Source organism: Pyrgilauda ruficollis, unplaced genomic scaffold, assembly GCF_017590135.1.
Source record: "Pyrgilauda ruficollis isolate IOZ18807 unplaced genomic scaffold, ASM1759013v1 scaffold41, whole genome shotgun sequence".
NCBI lineage: Eukaryota > Metazoa > Chordata > Aves > Passeriformes > Passeridae > Pyrgilauda > Pyrgilauda ruficollis.
The window spans coordinates 3,356,139-3,381,196 of NW_024525601.1; the positions used below are offsets into that span (position 1 = coordinate 3,356,139).

General features: G+C 42.2%; 1 protein-coding gene across 1 annotated transcript in view; it reads right to left on the reverse strand.

Moving 5' to 3' along the window:
* Positions 1-25,058, reverse strand: part of RAB31 (RAB31, member RAS oncogene family) — a 60,005-nt gene that overhangs the window by 23,751 nt on the left and 11,196 nt on the right. The window contains exons 2-3 of the mRNA XM_041477598.1: positions 8,729-8,808; positions 6,505-6,586 (exon numbers count right to left, since the gene is read on the reverse strand). Coding sequence (XP_041333532.1) covers positions 6,505-6,586; positions 8,729-8,808 — 162 coding nt within the window. The remainder of the gene's footprint in view (positions 1-6,504; positions 6,587-8,728; positions 8,809-25,058) is intronic.

Sequence of the window (25,058 nt, forward strand, 5' to 3'; positions counted from 1 at the left end):
AATTGGTGAATAATCCAGAGGTGGCTTTTCTCCTCTGTTTCCCCAAAAAAAATCCCAAAATTTAAAAACTCACCTACAACTTTACAGCATGTATTTCTGTTAGGAGCAAAAAATACAGAACCTTGGTACTTACACTACCAAACTTCATCTCAACTGCTTTCCACCTTCTAAGCACTGGGAAAACCTCTCATCTCTGCATAATGAGTAAATTACCATTAGCAGGTCACCTACTGAGGGAATTTAGAAGTTTCATGCCTCTCACTCTGTGTCCTTCAAAAGAGGTTTGCCTATTTGACCAACTGCTTCACTCATTAGTAGCATTTTGCTTTTGGAGAGGTTGATAACTGGTGAGGCTGAGGCTGCTAATCCACACAGTGCCATACTCAAGTTGCAGGGGTACATTTTCCAATCCAACAGCCAGGCTGAAAGGACCACTCAAAATATAAATAAGAAACTTATTTTTCCAAAGACATGCCAAAACCCATAATCAATTACTTCATGCAGACTTCCAGGACTCTCCTCCTGGGAGACACACAGCGTGCTCCATACCTACAGTATGGCACAATGCTGACTGGGCTCAGGGCACCTTCTTCCTTGTGCTCCTCTACCAACACATCCACTTTGCATTTGTAGTTCATCATCTCTGACACTAAGCAAAGAAGTGAGGCCACATGTGCATTATGAAATTTCCTCTGAAAGCAGAACCCAAGGGCCCAACTAGAAGCTGCCCAACCCTTTACAGCTGTAGAGCCCCATAGTACAGGCAGCAAATTCAGTCTTACATGGTGCAAATGCAAGCTGAGCATAACCAGAGTTTCTCTCATTGATTCCAGGAGTATTTTGGGATTCTGCAACCCCTCACCTGGCCATCTCAATGAAGTCAACAGAAGCTTTGCCCTTGCAAAGGACAGAAAGATGGAACCAAGTAGCCATTAAGGAATTTACCACCTATTTAAAAGCAGCATAATATTTTGCTTTCTGCTTCCTGTGCAGCTCATCATAGAGGGGCGTATTTGGTCACAGGTAACACCACATTTCCTCTTTAGTAACAGTAAAGAATGGGGAAGAAGGAAAACCATCACATCCTACTTGGAACTGAAAATCAAAATCAAGAGAAAACAGCATAAATCACACCTGAGCTGTGGTAGTGGAAGTCTCTTAACCCTGTCTAATATAATGCTGATTTAGAAAGCAAAACAGAGGCCAAATGAACACAGAAATAAAAACTACAGCTCCTGCTTGTTTATGTACAGGCTGACAAATGCTGCTGAAGACAGTTGGGATTCATTCAATCTGCCAGGCACACCAGGGAACATTAATTCATGTCAGCAGCTCTCTGCACCATCCTGTGGTGCTATACCCAGGACTGGCATACTGCCTCAGCAGGGCTGCCTCTTCCCAACTCCACAGTCAAGAGGCAAAAAAGCAAAAGCAAAAGCAACAACTACAACCACCACCTAACTCCTGCACTTGGTTGCTTTTACTGCTCTAGACTGTAAAGAACATCACCTGCTCTTACTGCAAAAGGATTATAATTCTGCCCATGAGCACAGCTGGAAAGGATAAGGGTGCACAGACTGAGCAGAATCACACCAGCGCTCAGCAAGTGTTACACACTTTGAATTCAGCTATGATTTTCCTACACAGTGCCTTCTCAAGCACCTGCAGGTGCACAGCAGCACAAGATTTGCTTCCTGACAGCTGTGATCATTTGACTAAATTTCATTCCCTTTCCTATGAAGCTGTTCTCTGACAACATATGTTGCATCTGAGTGGCCAAGACCAAACCACTTGGTTCCTCTCAAAGTCAGAGATCCTTACTCTTACTCTTTATCTGGGTGCCACTAATGGCAAGGACAGCCACAGCCTCTGGCTCAGCTGCTTGCTAACACGTGCAAGGGCAGCGTCACAGCCCTGCAACTTCCTTCCCCTTCCTATTACACCCACTCCTGCTTTCTGGACTCTTATCTCAAACATATATCACATCCCTTCACTCAGCAGGTCATTCCCACACCTCTGCAGATGAGTTTGGGTGTTTCTCCTGCCCTTGGCCCTTCCTGCCAGGCCACTCCCACAAAACCCCTTCAGTCCTGTCCCAAAAACCACCTGAAGTACATTTGCCCAAGTCTGGGGAGTTACATGCCCCACTCCTGCCACCTTCAAGGTAGTGGCTGCCAACAAACAGAAAATTACGGTGGTGCAGAGAGAAGCAAAGGCAAAACCCTAAAGCATTAAACAGATTATCCTGACACACAAGCTTCTCGAACAGGGGAGGGATACAAAATTCCTGACATTCTCAGCTGGCAAAGAGCAAATGGGAAAAATGTTATGCATGAAAGGCACTTTCAGATACCATTTAGCATTTTAAAACCTTGAGTAGTTTTCCTTACATGATTAAAGGCTGAAATTCCAGCTCTCGGGATTTGCAAGCTGAGTAAATCAGGAAAGATCTGTCTCTGATCAACAGGTATTTTTCGCTAGTTAAACTGAAGATTAAATACACATCTATATATAAAAGAGTGAGCATCTTTTTCCAATGCCTAAGAATTCTTCAACTGAAGAAGGAAAAATCTCAACATTTTAGGTTAACCTTTTAAAGGTATTTTAAATAGGCAGAAAACAAACCTTTGCAACATCACAGAAGCGACCTGTGCTTAGCCATTCTGAAGTTTACAGTCATTAAACAAAGGATGCAAAAGACAAGACACCAAAACCATGACTCAACACCAAGCTACAAGTGCTGCAAGTTTGCTGAAGCTTAAGAAAAAACACATTTAAACGCATCCCTTAAATGATTTACTGTGCTTTATGCTCACTCTGAAAGTAGTAAAAATATTCGCTTGCTAGCTCTAATGCCACTTGTGCTCTCACACACTGCCAAATCACCTGTCAACATCTGCAGCATGCAAGAGGTCCTCACACCACACACAATGAACCACCCCCACTCTGACTGAGCTGTGGGAGACCATCAAAGCCACATTTATGACACCACAGAGCAAAATTCAGGCTGTGTTTTGCCTGCAGAAATAATTCAAGTCATTGATAGATGATGTTGTGCCACTGTCTCTGAATCACCAGGACAACTACTGCCACTCAAAAAAAGGCAGCTATAAAGAGCTGTGGACATGTCATCAGTCAGTCTTTTCCTGAAAATGGAGAAGGTTAAAAAACAAAGGAAGAAAAAGTTCACAACTCAGGATAATTCCTATCGAGCTTTAAACTGGGCTCAAGTAATTGAGGCCTCTTCTATTAAACAAAATTAAAAGTCCCAGAGTTCAACAAAGTAAATTCAAAAAGGACAGAGACAAATTTTCCTGCCCTAGAAACACGGCCCTCAGACTCCCTGTTTGCTACAATATTCCTCAGCTGGCAAAATGGAAAGTTGGCAGCCACCCAACGTATTCAAACAAAACATTGTAATTAAAAGCTACTTAGGGCACCATGAACCAAAATATATGCTAATAAAAACATCATTAACTAACTTGCGAGGAGACTCTTCTTAGGGGAGGGAATCTTTGCTAATAACAACATAATTGTTGGGCATGTAAGTCCCAAAGTCTGCAACAATTCAAAGCTAATCGGGAAACGTGAGATAGGAGGGGGAAAAGTGACATTTGGGAAATACTGGTGTGGAGGGAAGGTGACTGTGAAAAAAAAAAAAAAGCGAGTTAGTTGGATAGCACACCAACACAAAGCAACCAGGTCCACAGAGACCAGTCCTTAGGCACAGAAGATAGGGGGATTTTGTTTGCCAGCTTGTTTCTTTCTAGTCAAGAAAAAGGGAAAGAAAAAAAAAAAACCAAGATAAAAGGATTAAGAAGCTCTCTCTCCTTTTATAATCATGCGCTGTGTGAATTTTTCACCACAAGCCACCTACCCCTCTCCAGGGTCCCCTCCTAAGAAGCACACTCAGCATTCACCCCCATCAGGGATACAATAGAAAAGCTTTTAATCTCCATTTTCTGCTGCATTATTGTCACTCTGCAGCATCGACTCCAAGCTTGCAGTTTCCCAGAGAAAATCATGAACAGGGAAATGAAAACTCATTAACAAGGACAAACTCATGAACAAGGATCACGGAAGTGCCACTGCTGTTGTTTCTGCCTGCATGCTCTACCATGGTTAAGCTTTGAGCTCAACTTCCATGGCATAAGTGAGGTCTCATTTAAATCTCAGCCCAGGGCTCTTCTGCTCTTCTGTAAAGGCTCCACATCAGCACATTGGCACAGCTGAGAAAGCACAGGGCACCCCAACTCCAGAGTAAGCAGAAGCCTGTTCTTGGCCTTGCATTTAGGAGAGAGAAGCCAAATGAAGGCAATGTTGAAAGAGCAGAGTCCTAAATACTGCTCTCAGACTGACAGAACTGCCAGGCTTCAGCAGTGGAACACAAAGCCTCGACAAAAATCGCAAAGAACAAGGGAAGGACAATTCTCAAAGCAGAAACAACATTCAGAAGACATTTATTAGTACACTGTGAAAACAGCAATAGGCCCAGAAGGTGGGATAGGCTGGAAATGTTGGGTCATCATTGTTGTTCAGAGGATAACCAGAAAAAATTTAACAGGGGGAGACATTTTTCTTAAATCAGAAGGAGGAAGACAAAACAAAGCAACCAAAAATCCCTGATTAAAGTAAGTAAGGTATTGAGAAGCATCATATGTTTAGCTGCAATGTAAAACAGGAATGTTCTAGGACAGCGAATGACCTGGACCAGTATGGACCTCACCTTGGGAAACCTGCACTCAACACCAATGAACTTGGTTTACTGTATCACTACACTTTCCTAGTCCTAGTGAAAGACTGGGAATATAATGTGCAAACACAGAACAAAAAGATGGTCCCTAGACTAATTCGTGATCACTAATTAATGAAAACCTTTAACATGCCGTATCTGTAATAAATTCTAAGCAATCTAACAAAATTTGTGGTGCTCCTTGCTCACCACAGTTTCACACACACACACACACAAAAAAAGGGAAAGCAGATGTTTGAAAAATGGTGAGCTAAAAAAATTGAGAGGAAACATAAGGGACTAGTTGGGAAGGATGAATTTTGTGTCCAAGAGTCAGAGAAGAGTCACAGATTTCCTGCCTCAAATGAGGCATCGTTTGTTTCAGTAGATATGTAAATATGAATACTACTATTCACCTAATTTTAGAGGGCTTTGAGAGTTCTTAGACTAAGTAGGAAAATAGGCAATCTTGATATAAGTATTAATCCAACTGAGTTTTGTTTGTAAAGTACTAAAAAGAAAAGAAAAAGCAAGGAGAGCAGGGTAGTAGAGGGAAAAGAGAGAAAATAAGCAAGGAAACTGAAACCATGGGAAAGCAAACCAAACTTTTGCTAGCTCTTGCAATAAATAGTCAGTTATCAGCTCCAGACCATGCAGAAATGGAACAAACAAGATTCAAGGGAAGGAATTAGGCTTCAAATATGTTTTTCAAGGTCCATTTTCCCATGACAAATAACTTACTGAATTGTTATGAGCCAACAGATTTCATCAGAGTCACTTTATCTCACACTGTGTATTATAAATAAAAGCACAAACATTTCCTGCAACTAAAAGTAAAAATCTTCTTTGCCCACAATTCACATACAAAGTATGGAGAACACAGTAGGATGTATCAGGACAGACATCCAGTCTGTATAAGCATCACATTTTATCCCAACCTAATGTGAGCATAGCTACAATTTCCTATGAAGAGACACTGTGCCATTTCACAAGTTTGATGTTCTAGAAGTGTGCATAGGTTTTTCCATTTCTCAAGACAAACGTGGACATTAAGAGAAACCTACAGCTCTACAGTCTAGAGTCTAGTACTGCACTACTGTCACTGAGGCTATTAAAAGGAAAAAAAAATCAACCAGACTTACATACAGTCCAGTTGAACTAATGTCCAAAAATCCGTTATGGTTTGGTTTTGAGTTTTTTGTTTTGAAAAGTCAGAGGAAAAGCTGCTCAGTCTGAGCAATTCGCTTCATAAGCTTGAGAAAAATCAAGATAAAAACCCAAAGTGGTTCAGGTGGTAATTTCTTATAATATAAATACTAAAAGCAGACACAAGCCATGCCCATATTGACTGTCCCAATCCAAGAAAACCCTGGAGTCACCACCTAAGTTCAGACCACCCAGCCCATGGGCTGCAAGTCAAAGCCTTTCCAATGCCAATGAGAGCTGCCACACACAAGCTTGGTGAAACCAGAGGGGAACTGGATGTTGCTGGGGCACTGCTCAAGCTGTCTTGGGGAAGGTGGGTGACATTTCACACCATGGTTTGGGGTTTTTTTAGGTAAGTGATATGGTCAGCCTGTCTCTGCATTTTCGCCATCCATGGAAAGGGAACCTGAATACTTGGTGCCTGCTGGCCACCTGCATTGCAGAGCATCGCAAAGATTCAGGAGGTTGATACTTACAAAGTCTTCTGAAGATGAAAGGTTTAGAAAAAGTACATCAACACATTAAGAGAGACCAGGCATGAAAGCATTCTGCAAACTAATACTCACCCGTTCCTGACCAGCTGTGTCCCAGATCAGAAATTTATGAAGCTCATTCCCACATGGCACAGTTTTAGTCATGAAGGATGCTCTGGAAATAAGGAAGACAGACATTTTTAACATAATTGACACTCTGAATATATAACCTGTAGACCTAAGTGAGTTCTTCTGGATTCGACTGCATTTGGGGAAAACTCCAAACCTTGATAAAATACCTGCAGAAGTCTCCCTTTTCTCAGAGAGGACATATGCAACTTATAGATGTACTTTTTTTAAAAGAAGGAAAAAGAAGGGAAAAGCCTCTGAAGTTCAGTTCAGTTCATGGGTCCAGGAACACAAATGTTCCTGCCACTCACACGTGGCTTCTGCTGCTTGTTAGCTCCATCTTCTTGGTGGCACAGACCTGAGAGAAAGGTAACAGACAACATTGTGTGCCACTTTTCACTTTAACATATGATACTGGATCACCAGGGAACAGAAAAGTCACCTGCTGGAGTGCACATGGCAAACAAATGCAAAAAAGTTGTTCTCCCTTTCAACTGGGATGAAGAAGTCTTCATAGTTTATTTTATTTTACAGAGGAAATTAAATAGGCCTATATTTTCAAAGTTTTTTTCTTTTAGGAAAGAAGGTTACAAATTTATAGGCTTTTTCTGTATTACAGCAGTTAATTTGAAAGCTGGTAGAGAGACTGCCAAACTCTGGCAGATTTCTATTTTTCCCATCCTATCTGGGTATTGCTGAACCATTTTTGTTGTGGTAACATTTTTCCTGGCTGATAAAGATGCATTGGATACAATGCATGGTCATTACAAAAGCACCGAATGACATCAAATGACATATGACTGAACAAAACATTTCCTGAGAATGATATAGCAGAGTTCTCCCCTACAGCCATCTGCAAATTGCTTGAATTTAACAATGCTGCATTGTTTATGAAAATACTAACTAAGGGAAAAAAAAAAAAAAAAAAAGGCAGCATTTCTTTGGTTGTTTTCAGTGTGTGTTCACTCAGTTGTCACATTCCTTCCCAAACCAACAAGCAACACTTCACAGCTTCAAAAAAGGGAAATTTACAGATCCACAGTGGTTACTGTTGATTCAAGGATTATATATTTGAAATAGTTGAATAATTTGAAAGAAAAAAACACTTATCTGTGCAGACAAATAATATCACCTGTGTGAAGCTAGCTAGCTATCTTTTAATCTCCCAATGGAAAAAACAAAATCCATTTAGTTTTCATAATTATGGTAAGAGAGGAAAATTGTTTTCCAAATTGAGCAGAAGGCATTTACTTAGCAACAACAACTACTTGGGGAAAAAGGCTGCTAATGGTTTAGAAGTAAGAAAAACCCACTCAAGTTGCCATCAATTCTTTCACTGCAAACAAGTCTTCAGACAGTAATTTTATTCATGACATGCTTCCTTTCTCTCTGTCCATTTTTCTCTATTCTCATTCAGGAATCCAAAATTGTCCTGGAACTTCTACATGCAGCTTCCAGCTGAGACTCCTCCATGCACTGAAAGGCAGAGCTTCAGAAGGTACTGTCCAACCCTCTGAACTACACACAGCAATCAATACCAATCCTTCACAGATGACTTAAAACACCTCTGACACACATGCCAGATCAGCCCTTTCCCCCCAGATTACTCCTTTCTGTACATTCCGTAATAGCTTCCTTTCCCACAAGAGATCCATAACTTCAAAAATTTTCCAAGTCGCATTGGACTTGGAAAATCTGTCCCTGAGATATTAAAAGAAAAAGAAAAATCTGACTTAAAATCTACTACAGGACTATTAGGATTCTGATGGTATGATACAAGGAAGCCTAGCAGTTTTTAAAGAAGTGATATAAATTAATTATACTTAGTTTAAATTGCATTGCTCCTATTTTAACAAAGGAAAATGGGACACATCCTAAACTTAGACAAAAGCACATCCATATGGGGAAACAGACACTGTCCATGTTCCAGCCTAGCCTACCAGGATACTCAACAAAAGTATTTTAAGGGCTTCTCATGGTCTTCCTGCCATTACTAAACTATGGGATGACCTGATCATTGTGCAGGTCACAGCCTCTTGGGTTGTGGGGTTTTGGTTTTTGTCTTGACAAGAGCTTCCCATTTTAGACTGTTTTGGATGTAGGACCTCTGGACTTAAATCACTCAAGGGTCAGATTTGAAACCTCACTGACCAGTGAAAAGCAAAGTGGTATTTTGTGTGGTACTTACCCAATAGTAGGACTAATATTATGATCAAAGTGGTCCTGGACAAACCGACAAACGATGCTCGATTTCCCAACCCCAGTATCCTGAAAATCAAAGAAAGCATGACAGTGAGTCAATGAACTCATATCCAGGAGACCCTAGATGTCAATACTCCACTTGATTTATTTTCAAGAATTAATATTTGACTCTTTCTTCTTGTCCTGTGGCAAGCAGGGCACGTTACACATTTCAGAAGAAAACTAAGGACATGGCTTATCCATTTCAAACATCAGCATTACAAGTGAATCTCCCTGGCCCTCTTCCCAGGACTCCCTTCTCTCCAAGCCCTCTATTTTATTTTATTATAGTGGATTTATATTCCTGTTGCAAGGACTGCAGTCCATCCAGAAGAGCCATTTACTTGTACAAGCAAACCCTGTGCTTTCCAACACATGGTGCATTACACAGCAGAGCCAGAGAAACAATTTCATTCAGGCCTGTTGCACAGCCAGCCCAAGCAAGCTTCCAAAACAGAATAATACCAACATTTTAGCACACTGACAGCACTGACTTAGTGAAAATAACCTTTTCATGGCAAGACAAACTACCACTTAGTGGAAACTTTGCAGAGGTTTTGGGTGGTTTTGAAAGGGTAGGAATGCAAAGATCTGGATCCCCAGAGATGGGCAGCTCTCCCTGCGTGTGCCATGCTAGAGGTCTGCACTGCATTACTTTAAAGGCAACACAGCTTACTTTCTACACTGCAACATGGCAGGCTGATTCCATTTGCAGGAAGAGTCTTTTTTTTTTTTCTTTCAACATACCAAATCAGCAGGGAAAAATAACAGCAGTACAATACTGAAATAAAATTCAAAATAACCTGAAGCGGCAGGAGAAAATTTGAAATTATACAGAAATATTATTTGGGTATCTAAGATATAAACAACTTCCCAAAAATGCAACATTTTTCAGTCTGTCTGTTTTTGCCAAAAGCCTTGGATGGTAGGTAGAACTTAAATTATACAGGGAATTATCAAGGAAGAGGAGTAACATTATCACTGTGTCTTCCACAGAATTGCGAAGAGCCTCCTTAGAGACAAAAAGGATGCCAGGAAATCAATACTGACCTTTCCAAGGCATTAACAATGACAGCCCAGGGTCCAATCTAACTCATTAAACAGTCAATGGAAAGTTTTCTATTAATTTCATTGAAGTGATTGCAGACCATTTGTAGTTAGCTCCATAGCTCCATTTGTATCCACATTTTAAGATGACTAATTTACACAACACTCTTGAAAAATGCCAAGATAAGACAATACAGTTTGTTAACAGCACGACGCACATAACTATATATTAAAGAAATAGAAAAGCAGCTTTTGCCCACACATAACTTCGTATTAAAAATAGCACTTCTGCCTCTCCTATAATCAGTTTTGCAATATGTTATCTACTTTTTGAGTAAGAAAGAAAAAGAATGCCTGTATTTACATTTCCTTCCACCATGCTTACGTGAAACTGTATTGTCACGCCAGTCTTTATAGACAGCACTTATTAGAAAACCATCATTTAAACTCTCATATTTAATTCAAAGCTGTCCTTAGTCAGCTTAAAAGCCATAATAAATGCTCATGTTGCACAGACAGTTGTTTGTATCTACTCTGCTCAATCAATAAGAAAAAAAGACCAAAGAGAGGAGCAGTGTTTAAAAACAGCCCTGTAGCCTTTGATCAATAGCAGTAACACATCCTGTTACTATTCCCAAATTTTGCCTTCATTATCGATTCTAGCTGACATCACTGTATAATTACTACACCAGGATAGCAGAACAAGCTAAAAAAAAAAACAAAAAAAAAAAAAAAAAAAAAAAAAACCAAAAAAAAAAAAAAAAAAAAAAAAAAACCCAAACCAATTAAAAAACCCTTCTGCCCTGAAATTGAGGACCTAATTATTTTTCCAGATTTTAAGTGGTGTAGAGAAACTAGAATTACCACCCACTGGTTGCAAAGAATTAAATTTCTCTCTTGTGGGGACAGCATTTCTGCCACGGTGTTCAGAACTAGACATTGACTCTGGTGACCCGATGATGCTTCAGTTTCATCTGCTTCCTCCAGCTCCCCTGAGGAGTCACCCAGAATGCAACTGCAATTACAAGAGGAGCCAGGGTCTCTGGCAGGGACGTGACATCCAAAAAACCCCTCTGCCCTGAAATTGAGGATCTAATTATTTTTCCAGATTTTAAGTGGTGTAGAGAAACTAGAATTACCACCCACTGGTTGCAAGGAATTAAATTTCTCTCTTGTGGGGACAGCATTTCTGCCACGGTGTTCAGAACTAGACATTGACTCTGGTGACCCGATGATGCTTCAGTTTCATCTGCTTCCTCCAGCTCCCCTGAGGAGTCACCCAGAATGCAACTGCAATTACAAGAGGAGCCAGGGTCTCTGGCAGGGACGTGACATCCACAAGCATGGATTACAGCTTAGCTCATTTTCCTGGAACCTCTTCATCTTTCAGTTCGTGGCTCTTACTAATGTTTCATGATAACATTAAAAGGACCTTTCAAAGTTTCTATTGCTTTCACATCTCACAATGAGCACAGTCAAACTTATGCCAGGCACACCAACAGCCCTCCAGAAGCTTAAAGGCATTCTTACACTCTGATCCTGGGATTGCTTGCCCTACCAAGAGGGCTAAATATCCCCTCGAGTAACTGGAGTGAAACCAATGGACTCGGACCACAAGTGAACCTGTTCCTAGGACGAGCGCTGCTGCAGCCAGTGGCTGGTGCTTTCCAGGAGCCAGGCACCTTATTGCCTGGGGGGTTCAGTTGAAACAAGCACTCCCAGCTTCCCTTTTGTTGCCTGGACGATGCAAACCACCAGAGTATAATTAGAGCACAGAGGAAGGAAGTAAAATAGAAAAAGCTTCCTACTTAAGGCAGTGATTATCATTCCATCATGGGATTTAAAACTACCTAGACAGTCCCTGTCACAGAAAACTGTACTGACATCCATCAATCAAGACATTCATCTGCCTGAAAGCAAAGCAAATCATGGCATATGAACATTATACAACAACTTGAAAACAGCTAGAGACCTTAACTTTTACCAACAACAGGGAACTATCTTTCAAGTCTCTCACAGACGACAAGGAAAGCAGAGTTGTTGTTTCGGAGAAGCAGAAAAAATGTCTTTTTCTCATCAGTGCATTGATATTGAACCTCCCTGCTAAGGCTGTACAAACCTTTCCTGCAACCATTTGCTTTGTACTTTACTACACAGTCCTTCTCTACACAAACCTATTTTTCTAACATCTGATGGGGATGATCTCCCTTGTTTTGTTCTTTTTTCTTCAAAGGATTATAGCAGATTTATCAAGCCACGTGCCTGGGTAACATTCAGGCATACAGAAGATTTATTTTTCCAGTTCTCAGAGTTCCTTTATTACACCCTCTAATCTGTTTTTCTGTTTTGTTTTACTTGATGTTGGTGTACCTATAACATCAAATATACACAAAGGTATAACACCTTGGCTTATGCAAAAGGTGAAGGTGGCACTGAGCAGAGTGGATTGGATAAGTTTCAGAAACTGAGAACATGCACTCGGGAGTTATGTTGCACTTCAAGGAACAGATCCTGCTATTCTTTGGAAAAACCCTCATTCACAGGAAACCCAAGGGCTTCAGCACTACAGTCACTGACTCATGACGATCAAGAGCATACCAATCCAGGAAACAAGTAGCAAGAAGTGAATAAATATAAAATAATTATTATAGTTATTGAGAATCATGGTGTTCACAAATCACTCAAGGAACCAGCTACAGGTTTCCCTTTATTCTTTTTCTTCTTCATAAGCCTCCTAGCACACTTACAAAATATCAGTTATAAACCACATTGTAGCAAGATAAGCAAAGTGGGTGGGGTAGGGAGGAAGGAAAGAAGCAGAAATGTAATTCACAGTTAAGTGAGCCACTATTAGTTTGCCAGAATAAGTAGCTACAGCTTCAGAATGTCCCCTGGTCAGCAAAATGGATTAAAAAATCTGAAACTGTATCAGACTTTTCTGATAAATACAAGGAACCAATGTAAGCATGACTAATTCCAGACTTTTACCCTTTAACCCCGGAAAACGCATTCTCTGTTCTTCCAAAATCCCTTAGCAGCAGGTTTAGGTGTGAGGATTTTAAGAGCACCAGAATGGAGAGCAGAATGCCACAGAAAACAGTGTCTCCACCCCCACTCCTGCTCCCAGGGAACCACCCCACTTGGCTCTCATTACTGTAAAGGAGATGAGACTGTATTTCAGGCTAGCAGCATTGCAGGATGCTGGCAACTCATTTGTAGGCAAGCAACAACTGAGCTGCTTCTGGCTGATTTGCAGCAGCTTACAGGGAGATAAAAAAAAAATAAAGCAGAAAAAATATGAGCAATATATTAAAAAAGAAAACCATTTTCCCATTACAAATAGGCATTTGGTATATTCCTCTGTCTATTGTTCCAAACACATTTGTCCCAGCAGAAAAAGCTAATGCACAAAAATTTAGTTCTTTAATTTAAATCTGGATGTCCCATTTATACCTTTGCACATAGGGCCTGGTCCTCCAAGCACTTTTCCAAACTGGAGGGAGCTATAGTACCCTGTAAACACGTCCCTGATTAGGCTGTTAGTCTGTAGCCTTCATATTATAATAGCTTTTAACAGATTGAGGGTCCAGCTCTATTGTGCAGAGTAACTAATCTCTTCATGTAAATTTTTTTTTACATCTGAAATCGAATAAATGTTGGATTCTCAAAAAAAAACAAATCCACACATATCATGACTGATGACTAAACAGCAGCCCTATAATCATGCACAATGCTGCAAGAGCTTTTTTAGTCTCGACTATGCAGAGTCTTTCTCTGCTATGTTAATACACAGGGTTTCCTAAGTATGTGTAAAATTAGATAAACCATACAAAAATCCTTTATGACTCTAGGAACTTGAAAATACAAACAAAACAAGAACACTAGACAGCACGTCACAGGAGGAAATGGCACCCTAAGAATGAACACACTGAAGAAACTGCCTTCTGTCCTCCTACTTGCAAAGTAAGGACAAAAAAAAAGAAAAAAAGAACATCTGGCTTGTAACCACCACAGATCTCATGACTAACTTCCCATTTCAGCTTTAAAGGAAGGTTGAGACACCCTGGAGACAGGCACCACAAAAATCTGCATTAAGAAGCAATGGAGAACTGACCTCTGTATAAACAGGGATCCCACACACAGCTCCTTCAGAAGGAAGTTTTCTCATAAACTTGGACAAAGCCAGGATTCAATCAAATTTAAAATCTGAAGTTCTGAAAATGTTTAAAAATTAAAAATGCCTGTCCCTTCACAACATTCCTCACAATAACTGAGTCACTGAGATATCAGCTACAGACAGGTCTCATTAAATCTGACAGGGTTTAACATGAGTTAGTCTTACAGATCAAAAGAAGAATGAGCCCTAGCAACCTGGAGAGTATAAATACTAAGTGCTCAAAAATCCCCAGGCAAAGTAGATGTTATTTCAGTAATAATATGAAAAACATTTGGACCTACAAGTCTTTATCCTTTCCCACATGCCAGAAACTGATCCCACAGCTCATGTGGCTTCCATCAAATTCAGCAGGACTTCCCTGCACCTCACAGCAGGGATGCATCTGCTCCTCAGAGCCCATTTGTGCCAGGCTCCCCAAAAGCTGAGCAGCCAACCACCCTGACCTGAGCAAAAGCACCACAAGCATTTGGTGGCTGAACCCACCTCCTCTGAGGAGCCCTGATCAAGAGAAGAAGAGTGAGACCAATGCAGTCAGGGCTAATTCAGTGAAACCCCCAGGAAACCTCTCATGGCAAAGCTTTTTCATCAGGTATAGGGCTGGAATTACAAAGCTGCTTACACTGATGGAACTCAGGGTTTCAGCCAGAGAGCAATACCAGAGCCCACCAGCAACCTGTTCTGAAGCTTTCTCCAGACAGGTTAGCATCAAGAAATACAATTAAGTGCATGCACCAGAAACATCTGTGATCAAATTTGTCTGTAACAATTCTCTCAGTGTACTGTCCAGTGCGATAATAGCACCTTCTGTCTTCTTTCAGACAAAAAAAAAAAAAAAAAAAACCCAAACAAAAAAAACCCAAAATCAAACAAACAAAACCAAAACAAACAAACAAACCCCCCAGGCTTGATGAAACGTACAGAACTGGGGTGCAGTCAAAAAGCTGTCTCACTCTCCTGGAAGAGGATCTGCTCAGAGAGGAAGCTGGCTGCTCCTCATTGTTAAGAGAAGCACCTATTCCTGGCTCCCTGTTACATATTCACACCACCGGACACTCTTGGCTGATTCATCCCTAAGTGAAAAATAACAGAGGAGCCAGTTTATGCTCAAGATTTCCCAAGTTAAATTCCACTTTTTCTAACTCTGATTTGATTCCTGCCCGTGCTAGTGCAGAGAGGAAGGAGAGGTCCTTGTCTTGTTCTGAGCAGAGCTTTCACTGTTGAGGCATTAAAGATGTACAGATGAAAACACTTGAATTGGTATGAAGTTACCAAAAAGGAGAAAACTGTCCTTTGTTATCAATGCATTTGGTATTTTATATACCAAAAACAGGCACTGAAAACTTTTGCAACTGGCCAGGCAAACCTGGGGTAAAAAGACAGAATTTAAACTTTAGGGGAAGAAAAATAATCAATGAGTCACCAAAAAAAAAATACAAATGCAGAGAGACCATTCATTCCAGTAGCTCTGTAAAGCACAGCTGGTTTTGACTTGGCAAATCAGCTTCTCCACATTTGAACAGCTCTTCTTTCCACTGCCAGAATTGGCCACGCTTTCGTTTTTGATTTACAGTTGAATCACCCTGGCCCATTCCCATTACCCTCAGCAGGACTTTGATGGAATCTGGAAATTCACAGCAGTGTAATCGCATCTCAGAGCTGCTAAATGGTTTGCATTTCATTAGCTATCATCAGACAAATTGCACGGCCTGCGCTGTAAAGTATCGCTGGGCTTGAGCAGAAATGTAAGCTCAGCTCTGGTCAAGCCTGGTGTCCAAGAGGAATGTCACTCCTTGGGCACGGTCAGGCATGCAGCACTGAGACACCCAACCTGCATTTTGAATGCTTTCAGGGTTGCCAGCTCTTAACCCAAAGGCATGTGACATCCTAAGGCTGAGCACAGGATAATGGCTGTCTTTTAAATTTCAATGGAGGCAAAAAAGCAACAAGCTGAAAAATAAATTAAAGCTTCGCAATTTGCAGCCTGCTTTAGTCCTCTGTGCCCACCTTCAACATTTTAATCATTACTCTGCTGATCAAACGCAGGTAGCATTGCAATACTTTCCATGTCTTACTAATCCACTTACAGCTGCTCTGGAAGGCTGTGACAGGCAGCTTGAAGAGCATCTGAAACTGCCTTTGGATTTTTATCAACTGCATGAACATACAAGGAAGAGCTATGCACAACAGATTCCTGATGGCAGTTTCCAAGGGCAGTATTTTAATCCAAGCATGACTCTGCCCAATAAACTTTTTGCTATCCTTAAACACATCCTTTGCCCTTCCCTGTGTTTGGGTATCACTTTCAGTTGTCTGAAACTGCTGTAAGGAGAAATACCTTGCAGGAGACCAAGGTTCAGACACCCCTGGGACTGAATTGAATCTGCCAAGTGTCAGGCTTGTCCCAGGGAAAACGAAGCCATGCAGTGTGGAGTGGTGTCTAGGAAGAAGTGCAGAAAGTTTCCCGCCTTTATTCAGTTTTTCCATCTGCAAGATGTATCAAGTGGGCAAAGCCATCACTGCATAACTGCACAGATGAAAATACAAGAGCAGCTCTTAGACCCACACACTGACTCTCAGCTGCTTCACCAAGACAAAACTGCCTGAGGCTTCAGCTGAACCAAAGGGATGCAGGTACAGGCGCTCTGAATCCTCACTTCCGCAGTCAAAATATTGCAGGCATCTCATTCAGGACACTAATGATTTCTGTAAATTCCAAATTAAAATGTCATGGCCTTATACCACCAGTGATCTTCAAGGAATTTCTGCAAAGATCTGGGAGATACTCATCTGCAAAGCAAATTTGTGAAAGGGAAGAACTAGGACCAGAGTTGGCTCCCAGAAGTGTAATTTTGCTGTCATGCACTTTCCTGAGTGAAGGGTACTTGCCAAATGAACAACACTCACACTGAATATTGGAACCCAGCTGCCCATGACCCAGCACAAACACATGGATCTCACTGCAACTCTGTTTTGAGAGGGAGGATGGCCACCACTGGCTTTCTCTGGTGGGTTTACCCTGGCTGGATTCTGCAGTGTCTCACTTCAGCAGGAACCACCACAGTTCTTCTGGTCATCTGTCCCTGTGTGAACTTTACACGAAAATCCCTATTTGCATTTCCTTTTGTTGCATTCCCTTCTTTAAACTCATAATATATGGCAGTAAAGGTGTCTTTTAAGTCAGTTGGTACATTACTCCCCCTTAGTTAGGATGACCTATGCCAACTCCCACACAGTAAAAATTCCTACACATCATTTCTAATTGCTTTCAGGCCAACAGTGCTGTTGCAGAGCACAAATCAGCTACAGAATCAGACTTTTTCCTCTGGAGCACATTAGAATTATATTAATTCCCTCTACACACAAAAGTGCGGCACTTGTTCTACCCACAATCAGGTCAGTCCTGTTATATCAGAATGCAATCCTTCCTCCTAGTGCTGCAAGGACTGCATTTGGCACAGTAATTCTTGGCTCTGCTGTTCTCAGCTCACTAGCTGCTATATGAAAATACTTATTTCATTTTACCTTGCAACAGCATTATGGGGATGTAAAACAGTGATAGTTCTAAAGCATTCAGACAGTACAGTAACAAAGAGCTATTTAAGTTCTTTAAGAGATAGTCAAGCACTGAGTTTATTTGTTTGGTATTTGTATGCAGCTTCAATACCACCCGTATATTTCTACTGGCTGTTTTAAAAGAGAAAAACATTTGCCAGTCAGGGCTTACTGTATCCAGCCTCCTGTGGTGGGTTGTTGCTGCCTGGAAACCAGGTGCCCACCAAAGTCACCCTATCAATGGCCAGGGGAGACAAAATATAACAAAAAACCTGTGGGTTGAAATAAGGACAGGGAGAGATCACTCACCAACCACTGCCATGGGCAAAATAGACTGGAAATGGGGAAATTAATTTAATTTATTGCAAATCAAATCAAAGTAGGATGATGAACAATAAAAATTAAATCTTAAAACACCTCACCCACATCCTTCTCTTTTTCCTGAGCTTTACTATACTCCAACTTCTCTACCTGCTCCTCACCAGAGCATTGTCTCTGCTTCTCACTCCTCCTGAGGGGGAAGGCTCCCCACATTCTTCTGCTCATATGTGAGTCCTTCCCATGGGATGCAGCTCTTCCCAAACTGCTTCAGCACAGTCTCTTCCATGCAATCCTTCAGGCACAGACAGCTCCAGTGTGGGCCCTCCATGGAGTCACAAGCTGGGCCAGCAAAGTTATTCCAGTGTGGGCTCCTCTTTCCATGAGTCCACAGGTCCTGGCAGGAGCCTCCTCCCACATGAATTTTCCATGTGGTCACAGTTTCCCTGAGGCATCCACCTTTTCCAAAATGATCCCCTCCATGGGCTGCAGGAGGATCTCTGCTCCACCATGGACCTCCATGTGTTGAAGGGGCACAACTGCCTCACCATGGTCTGCACACAGGCTCCCGGGGAATCTCTGCTCAGGAGCCTGGAGTACCATGTCCTTCTCCTTCTCCACTGACCCTGGTGTCTGCAGGGCTGTTGCTCTCACATATTCCTCTGCAATCTGCTCTTGTGCAGCACTTTTTTCCATTTCTGAGCCACGCTACCCCAGAGTCACTACCACCATCACTGATGGGATCAGCCTTTGCCAGTGGTGGGTCCACCCTGTAGCCAGCTGGTGTTGGCTCTGTAGGACACCAGGGAAGCTTCTGGCAGCTTCTCACAGATGCCACCCCCTGCAGCCCCCCCACTACCAAAGCCTTGCCACAGAAACCCAATACATCTCTGAATAGAAAACATCATCCGATCCCTTTTCTAGGTTTGTTTTCCTTCAGTCCACATCCATTTGAAAAACATGTACAGTGACTGACCATCTGCTTCACCTCAGAGCTGAAGGGAGTCTACCTACAGCCCTGTCCACCTCTGTTCCCAACCAGTCCCCAAAGCCAAATGCCTGCTGCCTTACCAGTTTTGGCACCCTTGCCAGTGTGATTATATGTGGTTTCCTTCCACACACATCCTGCACACATCTTCCTGTGGAATTAAAGTCAGGCCTGCATAGCTGCTCAGTATGTGCAGTACCTGGAGCCAGAGAATGCAGTCCTACTGGTCCTGGTATCTGAAGGCTTCTTTGGAGTCAGCAAGTTTCTTTGTAGTCACAGGCCCCTTGCTCTCCTCCAGATCCCAGCCCAGTCATCTTTCAGAGACAACAAAAACCTCTAATGCCCAAGTTTCAAATACACTTTCTTTAATATTTTGCTACATGCTTTTCTCTCTTATACATAAAAAAAAGTATTTCCATCCCTCCCTCCCTCCCAGACTGCAATATGAATTACAATCTCTTCAACTATCTACTTTTGTCAGAGACATACCCAAAGATCACAAGCAACACCAAACCATAAAGTACAAAATCAAGCATTGATGGCCAAAAGCACTTTCTCATCCTACCAAAGCGATGTGCCTGGCCAGAGATAAGAGAGACTGAAGAGCAGCTAATTCTATATTGTAGCTAATGCTAGCAAAGATTCACTTTGCCAGAGACATTGATATATTCATGCATGTAAAATTATATAAAACCAATTTTTTAGAGTGTTTTCAAGATAATTGGCATTATTCTGCTATCATCACTAGGGCTCCAATCCCAAGCTCTTCACGCTGGGTTGATGGCATGGAGAATCACAGCTGCAGCCTTAAGAATCACAGAATCATAGAAAGGGACCTTAAAGATCATCTACCTCCAACCCACCCACCATGGGCAGGAATATCTTTCAATACACCAGGTTGCTCAGTGCTCCACCCAGCCTGGCCTTGAACACTTTCAGGGATGGGGCATCCAGAGCTCTGGGCAACCTGTTCCAGTGCCTCACCACCCACACAGCAGAAAACTTCCTCCTAATATCTAATCCAAACCTACTATCTTTTTGTTTGAATCCATTCATCCTTGTCCTGCCACTTACACATGATAAAATGTCCCTCTCCATATTTTTCTTGTAGGCTCCTTTCAGGTTCTGGAAGGTCACAATTAGGTCACCCTGAAGCCTTCTCTCTCTCTTCTCTTCTCTTCTCTTCTCTTCTCTTCTCTTCTCTTCTCTTCTCTTCTCTTCTCTTCTCTTCTCTTCTCTTCTCTCCTCTCCTCTCCTCTCCTCTCCTCTTCCTCTTCTCTTTGCTGAACAATTCCAGTTGTCTCAGCCTTTTGTTGTACTAGAGATGCTCCATCCCTCTAATCATCTTGGTGGCCTCCTCTGGACTCTCTCCAGCATGTCCATGTCCTTCCTGTGCTGAGGACCCCAGAGCTGGATACAGCACTGCAGGTGGGGTCTCACCAGGGCAGAGCAGAGCAGAGGAGCAGAATTCCTTCCCTTGCCCTGCTGGCCATGCTGGTTTGGATGCAGCCCAGAGTGTGTTTGACTTTCTGGGCTGCAAGCTCACATTGACAGCTCATGCCCAGCCTCTCACCCAGCAGAATCCTCAGGTCCCTCTCAGCAGGGCTGCTCTCGATCTGTTCATGCCCCAGCCTGGAGTGATACTCATTGCCCCAACAAAGTATTCCACGTGTCTGCTGCACATTCTCTCTTCCAGGACTTACAAATCGTGCTGCTCTTCCACAGCCTGCCAACTCTTTTGTCTATGAAGCTGACACAGGAATATAAAGCGATTTTGATTTGTGAGAAAGGGGGCTGTGGAGGGAAAGGGACAACAAAGCTATTCTTCAGGAATAAAAGCAACACTGCAGCCAACCTACCTCTGCTTCACACTTTTTAGAGCTCACCTACTCTGGTAAAAAAAACCAACCAACCAAACAAAAACCAACCCAAAACCCAAATCTATCAATTCTAATTCCACTGTTTATGCTTAATCACTGCATCTTACTATAAAAAGAACAATCTAACCACAGTCCTATGCTACCATGAGCGTGGACAGCAAAGACAACAGCCTTTGATTGTTGCTAATATTATTTAGAAACTGCTTCCCCATATCAAATTTCCAGCTAATTCTCAGTGTCTTTTCTTACACCTTTCCTTCCTGTTTCCACACAAATTATCAAATTCAGAACAGCAGCTGAGCTGCCAAGAGAAATGGGGGATTTTAAATTGAAATCAAAGAGCAGAATCTTAATCAATTTCTTATGCCCTTGTCAGCATGTGGTATGGGCGGCTGTGGAGAAAGAATTGCTTAGCCTGGTGAAAAGGAAGAAGGAACTTTGTGTTTACTTGCATTCCTTCAGCTCAAACTGTGGCTTTTGGGGGCACTGGCTATTCATTTAAGATGCTCAATTCCGTGTTTTGAACTGCCTTTACAGTTTCAAGTAGGAGCATGATCCCTGTAAAAACCAGCTGCAAATAAGGTGGTATAAGGTGGTCAAGCTGGCTAGCTAATAAGATGAGAGGATGAAAGGAGAACAAAGAGAAGCATCTTTGAAAGGTCACACACACACAAATCTCCTTCAAAGCAGCACATGGCAACGAATACGCAAAAATCCCTCCCACTGGATTGCATGGGGGACCCAACAGTACAAAGCCTGAGGATATCCTTAATGAGACTTGCTTATGTCCACACGACAGTGAAGCAGCTTTGGAGTGCAACAGGGTGGTCACAAACTGTGCAGAAGCAGTGCAGCCTTTGGGGGACCTCACTGTCGAACAAGGCACAGGCTGGTTCAGTCACAGGAAACAACCTTGCACCAATAAAACCGACTCAAGACTGAACCCGTGGCAAGAAACAAGACCCCTGGCACTACCTGACACAGCTGCCCACCAAAGCAAGCTCCATCACAAAACCTAACACCAGGGAGCCTTCTGCAAGGGCTGGGCTGTGCGGCGCTGCACGGAGGGCATTGCACTGGGCAACAGCTCCACCTGGTGACTCCTGGGACTGCGGGACGGGGGAACCGGCACCACTTGGCCATGCTGGCATTGCAGCGGAGGAGGAAGGGACACTGACTCAGCTGCTGAGTGAGCTGGGAGCCTAGAGCCTGGGGCGGGGAGGGAAAGAGGACAGCAGGATGAACTTGCAAGAACTAGAAAGGTGAGACAGACTGAGAGGGAAAGAAGAGTGCCTGAGCACCTTCCACTGGAATCACAGGCATCTCCCACTGCTGGCACCATCTTGAGGAGACCTGTGTGGCAATGGGTAGTGTGAATGTGGTAAAGGCAGCTTCAAAGCAATGCCCCTATCCCACAATTAATTTATTGTATTAATGAACAAAGAAAGGAAAAACCCCACAAAACCCATAAAAACCCCACCCAAACCTGCACAGTATCAACAGTGTTGTATCCCGCAGAGGGGAAATTTTTGGGTTAATTTTTAGGAGACCATATTTGTGGGACTTCATGGAGTCAATATCATCTGAACAAGAACCATACCTCTAATTGCCTTTTACTGACCACTGGATCAGAGAATCCTCCTGGCCATGGTATAACACAGACCAGAAGATAAACCCACTAAGCCCACCCTGATAGGTAAGTGGCAATAAAGCATGTTACAGAATCATAGAATTACTGAATGGTTTGGGACAAAAGGGACCATAAATATCATCTATTTCCATCCCCCTTGCCATGGACAGGGACACCTTCCACTAGATCAAGTTGCTCAAAGTCCCATCCAGCCTGGTCCTGCACACTTGCAGGGATGGGGCAGCCCAGCTTCCCTCGGGGACCTCAAACCACGGCGTGCTCTCCTACCACCCAGCTCACCCTAATGACATCTCCCTGCTGTCAGTTTGCTGATTTCCCATCTGAGCTCCATTACAGACACTTAAGTACAACCTCTCCAATGTTCACCACTTCATTTTTCAGGTGAGGATGAGAAATGGGCCCTGGTTTACCATGGGTCACACTCCCAACACCAACGAAATAGGAACTAAAAGCAAACTTCACAGATCACTCCAGCAAGGCAAACCTCAAACAGGGAGGAGCTAAATAAAGCTAAAATAATTTAAAACTGCAAGTACTGCTTCAATGCCTATGCAATTTTATTGATAGTAATACCTGGATTTTGGCAATTCCAATGGTCAGAGTTCATTTTCTAGACAAATTTGGGAGACTTCTTAACATCTGCATGCTGCCATCCCTTTCCTACCTGCTCTATCTCAAGACACACATGCAGTCACAAAAATCCACTTGGTGTACTACTCCTCCTGCAGAGAAATTCCTATTTAAAGATACAGTAAAAAATGTGTGAATAGTATCTACTTAGAAATCCTTGTAATTGTCCCTGAGGTTGAAAAATTAGGTAAGGGAAGTAAGAGACAAGTCACTGTACCTCACACTGTCAGTGATAATGAGTATTGATTGCAGGGGTTTTATCTCTATTGGCCATATGCACACACACCAGCACAACAATTTGGTTAAATATCCTTCATCACCATTGTGCAATGCAGTGATCACAGAAACTAAATTTAGTTTTCAGACTACATGCATAAATAACCTGAGGTTTTCACAGTTAAGTAAACACATTAAGCAACAGCATCCTGACAAATGTTGTTTTCAAATACAATTTGCCAGAAAAAAAAATGGGATAAAAAAATTCTGTGTAGTTCTTTCCAAACCGAATTCTTTTCCCAAGTGAACCTTCCCCACATATATTGTAACAGCTGCAACTTTCAAAATACTGGTATGATGAGGAGATAATATTTGACTTGAATTGCTGTTTGACACAAGTTGCTGTTCACACTCCAACACCCTACCTCTTTTCATTGTCAAAGTCTATCATTAGGGGTCATGATTTAGAAATACAGGCTTGTTAGTGCCACCTAGTAAATATGAAAACAAAATAATTTATATTCCTCTCCCAACACAGAAGATATCAAAAATCTTCCAACCAGTCTGAAATTGATAATCCAATCCAAACACTATAATTTCACATTGTAGATTGCCAACAAGCATCAAGTCATTTTCTTTTATTAAATGAAGGCAGTGGCTCTTACAGAAGCAACAATATGCCCATCAGCCACAGAATTTGACAAAATGGCTCTTGTGTTCAGCTTGTTATTTCACTAGTACAAAAATTGTCCAGCAATTGCCTAGGAAAACTGTAAAAGGGCTCAATTACCCTCAAATTTGTCCAACCAAGCTCAATAAGTGCTATTCACTTCAATGCTCAGACATACTCCTCCCAATTTGTAACTGTCTCACCTGCAACTTGTTAATGCATTTCATACCAGAGAGGAAGAAAAAAGCCACATAAATTATGAATTCCAACTGAAACACTAGTTGAAAACTTCAGTCCTGGAGACAAGAAAGCCCAATCCCTTCTCCCTTACAGCAAGAGGCAACTGAGAGGAAGAAGGCAGTTTCAGGGGGCAGCTATAAAAACACACATTTCCTCTAACAAACAGGAACCAGCCTCATGGCCATGGATCTTTGCTCCAAATTAGCAGAGCCCTGGTACTGGGTATGCCACCTACCAACAACCAGAAGCAAATAACTCTTCCACTGGTTTCTACTAGCCAAGGCAGCTGGACACTATCAGCCTTGAGCGGGTCAAGGAAACACCACAAGGGTGGGACAGGAACTAAGGATTTTGTACCTGGAATTATTGCCAGAAACTCTGCCTCTGCTTATCAGTTCCTTTCAGCTGATATAACAACCTGCAAAATCAGCAGCGCTGGTGACCATCTAAGGTGTGAGCTGGTCTCCTTTATCAGCAGCCTAAAAGCCGCCCAGATGCTATGGGGACACTCTTTATGCAAGCTGTTTTCACAATTTGCCAGTCTTTGGAAAGCCGCTTCCGTCAACATTCCAGACACAATAAAACAAGTCTCTTCTCCGGGGAGTATCAGGGGAAGGGGGACAAGTTGAGCGTTTCTGAAATTTGCCATTATTTGTTATTTACCATTAACTGCAAATTACGTATAGATATTATGTATCCACGTGGACATTAGGTGGCAACATGAAGGAGAGGCCTAAGGGAGGTTTACATGTCCTGAATTTATGTGCAGGATGGGAAATGGACAATCGAAAGTTTACCTAAATCTGCGTTAAGAAATGTTTCACCCAACTGTTAGGTTTAATTAACTTCAATTAGTAGTGATTTCGTATTCATCCCACCTGTTGTCTGGAGTTTTCCCTAAGACAGCA